This window comes from Desmodus rotundus, chromosome 1 (assembly GCF_022682495.2).
Source record: "Desmodus rotundus isolate HL8 chromosome 1, HLdesRot8A.1, whole genome shotgun sequence".
NCBI lineage: Eukaryota > Metazoa > Chordata > Mammalia > Chiroptera > Phyllostomidae > Desmodus > Desmodus rotundus.
In genome coordinates, this window is record NC_071387.1 from 51,613,481 (window position 1) to 51,619,480 (window position 6,000).

The window sequence follows — 6,000 nt, forward strand, 5'->3', positions numbered from 1 at the left end:
AAAATTTCTAATTTTAAAAATAATTTTCAAAGATAATTTCAAAAATCTTTGGTCAACAAAGTGTGCAAATTAAACACCTAACAAATGAAATGAAAATGGTAAGAGCTATGCGACTGTTGTTAAGGGAAAAAAAAAAAAAAAAGATTGCTTAGGAAACGTTTAATCATTTATGACTCTGACTTGTCTGTTTTGCAATAGTGACACCTGATGGAATAATAAAAACACCACAATTAGAAATCTTGAAGGTAAAAGTATATGGTTTACCAGCAGTATGCATTCATCAGCCACAATTTATCAAACATTAAAATAAAATGTGGTGAATCAGTGTGACTAAGGAGTTAACAGCATCACTAGCTGACATGAGGAGTCTTATGATTATGAGTATAGCATCCCCCAATCATGCTGGCAATTTCTTAAATGTCTTGGTTTCACAGGGAACATGCACACGCATACACAGTAATGCCGGCTGTTCCTACTATTTCAATCCTAATCCTAACCCACAAATACAGACCACAATCAGCTACATAACCCGCCATCCCACAAACCCCTCCCTTCAATTATAACAGCCAAACAGGCCACATGGAAAGCATATTTTGGTAAGGCTATCTTACCATTATTTTTATAAAATCTGTTTTTTTCTTGGGATGTCTTTGTACATTTTCCTGTGAGTTTTTTTTTTGGTCTGACTTCCATCATGGCAACTCTGGAAAACAAAAACCCAAAAGGATTTCTGAATTGCTCTCATGTCAGAGACATTAAGTAGCAACAGCCACATTTAGTCCTTGAGCTCACAGACGCAGGACAACTCACGTGGGCACCCACACATGTTCAGGAAGTAAACGATCACTGCTTTTAAGATTTTACAACTGAAAAGAAACAAGATACCAGCACAACAAATGAGAACACACACACAGTGCACACCTTGACCGATGAGGGACATGTTTGGGGCAACACTGAGCAACAGTACTGGCTAAACATAGGCCGTCATTTGTGTTTGTGTTTCTTAGAACCTGGGGAGACTTTGTGATGAGAAACTGACAGCACCATTTGTTTTCTTGGGTCTCTACCCTAAAAAGTCAGAAATAAACAACAGGTTGCACTTACCGTATATTCAAGTTTAATGAATGAAAATAAAAGATTATCTAAAAGTTCCTTATGTAGCATAATGTAGCTAAAACAACGCCTAATTTCAAATGTTTATTATTTTTTAGCAATTTTCAGTGACCTCCAACATAGGACTACGTTGAAACATTTAATATTTTGAGGAATCTGCCTAACAGGTTACTTCTGGGTACAGAAACCCCATGGTACACAGAGCAGGTAACAGATAACCCCTCACTTACCCAAGGCTCCTGAATGCAGAGTATGGCAAGAGCAAAAGTCATCTGGCTATTTCTCTGCCTTCCGAAGTTGTATGTTCAATTCATTCCTAAGTTTCTGAAGCTGACCTTCTGGCAGAGATGCTCAGGATCTCTACGCTATACTGTATTTCTGTGAGTTCGTCAGACTTCGCTAGTTTCTCATGGCTGAGACACTTGAAAAGTACTGGCTGGCCACTTCATAGAATATCTTTCACTGGGGTTTGTCTGGTATTTTTCTCACTATCAGGCTGGCTTCATGGATTTTGCGGGGAAGAATACCACAGAGGTAAAGTGGCCCTGACATCACATCACATTACGAGGAACACAGTATCAACATGACTGGCAATGCTAACCGTGGTCACTTGGTTAAGGCACTGTGTGCCAGGTTTCTCCACCACCAAATCACTACGCATCTCTTCCCATAGTCTGTTTATTAGAATTAAGTCACTGTGTTCACCCGAAACTAAGGGGAGAAGAATTAAGTTCTACTTCCTCGATAGAGAAATATTAACGCATGTTAAAATATGTATGTTAAAGTCATCATAGCAACTAATAAATGTTTTGGGTGATATATTTTGCAATTATGCAATATTCTATATATTTCCCGAAAATTTTAGCGTTCTCCAGTGAATCCTGCCTGCACCAATTACTATGGTGTTTTAATGTCGACTTTCTACTTCCCTCAATAGCTCTACCTTTATTATTGTGGGTTCTTCTGTAGAGAAAATTTGTTTCTTCTTCCTCATTTATTTAATAATTTATTTACATGAATAGTCTCATAGATATTTTATTATTTGGGGTTATAACCTACCAGTATTGTTATTTTGCTGCTCAAATTGTTCCAACATTGGCTAGTGGAAAATCTTTCAGGTTGCTGTGACAAGACCCACTTTTTTTTTTTTTTTAAAGCATATCCTTACTTCCTAGTACTTGTTCTAAATTCACCTTGTACTTTTCCTGTGATAGCCATGAAATCAGCCATTTCTCCAAGAAACCCTCGTTCCTTTTACTGAGGATGATATTTAAAAACCAGGATGTGAATGCTAGGTGTGTTTACTGTAGGGGGTGGGGTGTCACTGCTTTCGGGTCTCTTAACCAGACAGGACGAGTATATGTGTGTACGCAAACTAACCTGTGTGCACAACACAGACCGCTACTTCCCAACTATTAAATAAGCTCACACTAATGTCTCCAATTCTAATCAAGTGCTACAGGGTTCTCTACTCTTCCTTTCTTGATTATTTATAACTTCCTTGACAGGGAGAAACTTGCCTCTAGTATCTACAATTTGTGTATTGTTCAATACTAACACACTTGTAAGTTCGGAATTGCTAACCTGCCAGCCCTGTAAGATACCAATTTACCAACTATAGTACAGGGTTTACAAGCATAACTGAAATATATATAAAGTGTTCAGGGAGCCACAGAGCCGAAAGCCAGATTGTGCCTTGTGAGGCGAAATGGCAGAGATTTCCCAGAGACAGAGGGACATCTGACTAATCCTTCTTTAACTCCTTTCAGCAGACTTCGCATTGCAGTTTCAAGGTAGTAAACATTCAATACCAAACCTCAAAATGTTGACATTCCTCAAGTCTTCCCCTCTCCCCACACTTCATCCAATCCCGTGGCTCTCTACGCTGAGGACTCCCACATTATCTCTCCATCAGGAACATCTCCTTGGGCTCCAGACTTGTGCATCTAACTGCCTACCTGATAACCCTGTTTATGTTCCCTACACTTACTAAGTCCAAACCATAATTCTTTAAGTTTATCTTCTCTGCAAATACCAAGTCCAAAACATAACTCTTTATCTCCACTGCAAACAACACCCAAATGATACCCCCCGCCACTCTTCTCCCTCTCAGCCAATGACACATCATCCACTCCACTGCTCAAGGAAAAAATCCCACATTTACCTTTGACATTTTCTTTTCCCTTATCTGCTACATTCACTCCTACAAGTAAGTCTTCTTTAATCCCCTTTAAAAATACCTCTAACTTTCCAACTTTGATCTCCACTACCACCACCAAATCCAAACCATCATCAATAATCTCCAATTATATAACCAGCAATACAAATTATATACATTTTCTTTAAAAAACCAGGGCCTATCATGTAACTCCCTTGCTTATAAGCCTTTGATGTTTTCTACAAATGGGAATGTATTCCCATCCTAGAGAAAATCTGAACTCCCCTATCATAGCCCCGTTCCTCTAATTTTATCTTGCATCGCTGTACCTCCAGCTCACTACATTGGTTCCTTTTCTATAGCTCCCACCTCAGGGACTCAGCCCCAGTTACTACTTCTGCTTGCAGTAGTTTCCCCTGGGATTTCAGATTTCAGGGTTGCTTCAGGGTTGCCGGTCATGCTTTAGACCGGCTTCACGATGACTTCTTCAGACTCCCTGTCCTCCATCTCAGTACCCAGTAAGTTTCCCTCGCAGCGCTCAGAACTTGCAACTGTACATCCAAGTTGTAAACTTAGCACCTGGCAATGATTGTGCGCAGAGCAGATGCCTGTCAAACGTACGATAAAAAAAAGCTGAACGCAACTAACGCGGGCCAGTTTAGAGAGTGGAGGTAGTCAGGCTAGTTCTGCACTCTCAGGACAGGTGGTAGAAAGGAGTGGTGAACCCGCCTCGGTCGCCAAGCTCCCATCAACCTCCAAACTCCCAGAATAGAAAAGACGGAAGATTGCCCAGCGAGTGACAGGTGTGAACACCTCTAGCCTCGCTGTCCGACCCGAGACCTTCCCACTCCAGCGCCGGGCACGGGGCAAATCGCGACCAGGAACAGCCGCCAAACCCGCCACACTCACCGCACACGTGTGGTTCAGTCAGAAGAAGCTTCCTGCTCACACCGCCACTTCCGCTTCCTGGATTTGCCCCGCCCTCGTGTTCATTCTTTTCTTCTTCCGCAGGGGAGATTGGGTTAAAGGGTGGGGATTAGCCGGAAAAACAGGAATTTGGCGTTTCTATTGGTCCGCTCTTACTTACCTCCTGTAGAAGAACGAAGGCTGTGCCACACGGGCGTTTTGGCCCTTGGAAAGATCCGTCGGCGAGGACGTGTTTGCGGCTCTTAAAAGTGACGTCATTAACCCTGTCGCTTCCGCGTCGCGGAAGACAGCGCCTTCTCGCGAGGACTGGCCAGATCTTTGAAACCGGCTGGATTGGCTCGGTTAATCCTTTAACCTGAACTAATATTTCAATAGTTAACGTTTTTACAGTGCGTTAATTTGTATCTTCTCTGGCTCTCTAGTGCAGAGGATAGAAGGGATACCTCGGGAGTCGATTTGAATTGTAATCCCGTTTTTTTTCGCTTGCTGGCTGTGTGGTTTTGAGCAAATTACTAAATTTCTCTGAGCCTTGATTACCTGATTAATAAAATAAGAGACAGCGAAGTCATCCATGGAAAGCTCTCACTATAGTGAGTAGTCGTGATAAGCGCTCAATAAACGTTGCCATTTTTAACGTTTGCCCGACTGCATTGATCCCATTTTCCACTTCAGAAAATGAGACTGGTTAGGATAGTGTCCACATTTTACAGATGAGAAAACTGACACCAGAAACTCGTGTCAAACAACACAATTTGTACTCTTAACAGGTCTGTAGGCCAGAGACCAAAATCAGGCCGCTGGCATGATTATGCACCTCCCCAAGGCTTTAGGGGAGAAACCTTTCCCCCTTGCAGCTCCTGGTAGTTCCAGGCATCTTTTGGCTCCTGGTTGCATGATTTCAATTCACGCCTCTGTCTTCATATGGCTTTTTTTTCTGTGTCTTCTATCTGTAATAAGGACACTGGTCATGGGATTTAGGGCCCATTGGAGTAGCTCCGGATGATCTCATCTAGAGATCCTTACTTAATTGCATCTGCAAAGACCCTTTTCTCAAGTAAGGTCACTTTCATGGGTTTTGGTGTTAGGACACTCACATACCTTCTGCAGGGCCACCTGGAAAGTTAGGGAATGGGAACTTGATACCAGATGTGTCAAGCTCAGGTTTCACTGTTTTCCGAATGACACAGTTTACTGCTCCTTCAAGACCTGATAATTCACTAGATTTCCTGAGGGCAGGGCCATGGTTACATTAAACGCACCTACCCTACCACTCAACACACAGATGTTTGATAAGTACCTGTTGTCTGCCTCAGCCATTATGTCTGCATTTCAGCTCATTTAAGTCTCATGAGAACAGTTCAATTACCGGTAGGTCTTTCCCCCTCATTTATGTAAAAAGAGCAAATAAAGTAGTTTTGATCCGGTGAGCCTGACTCCAAACTCTGTACTACTTTCCTTAATCCATTAATTGTCTAGTAAATGCTTAAGAGAAGCAAATATAGTACAAGAATTGCAGGTCTCTCAGCAAATAGTACCATACTAGGCAAATAGTATGGTACATGCTAGCCCCCCATCTCCCCTGCAAAAAAACCAAAAACAAAAAAATACTTCACGAATATACCCTACCACACAATACCTGGAAGGGACACATTTGTATTTTCAGGGTCACAGAAGACAGCACCTTACATCCTCTCAGACACATCCACATCGCTGCCTTAAATACATACATCAAAACCCTACTACTCATGTGCCTTTACACTGAGAAGAAAAAAATTACCACATACCAAAGTCCTAGATTAATA

The 6,000-nt window shown here is 41.8% G+C and overlaps 1 protein-coding gene across 4 annotated transcripts in view; it reads right to left on the reverse strand.

Moving 5' to 3' along the window:
- Window positions 1-4,325, reverse strand: part of PUM3 (pumilio RNA binding family member 3) — a 42,417-nt gene extending 38,092 nt beyond the window's left edge. For 3 of the 4 annotated variants that reach the window (XM_024555062.3, XM_053924186.1, XM_053924175.1), the window contains exons 1-2: window positions 4,181-4,325; window positions 612-703 (exon numbers count right to left, since the gene is read on the reverse strand). In XM_024555062.3, coding sequence (XP_024410830.2) covers window positions 612-696 — 85 coding nt within the window. In that variant the 5' untranslated portion in view covers window positions 697-703; window positions 4,181-4,325. Of the gene's footprint in view, window positions 1-611; window positions 704-4,084; window positions 4,105-4,180 lie in introns of those variants that run through there. The other variant, XM_053924176.1, reaches the window with a different exon arrangement.
- Window positions 4,326-6,000: the final 1,675 nt, after the last annotated feature.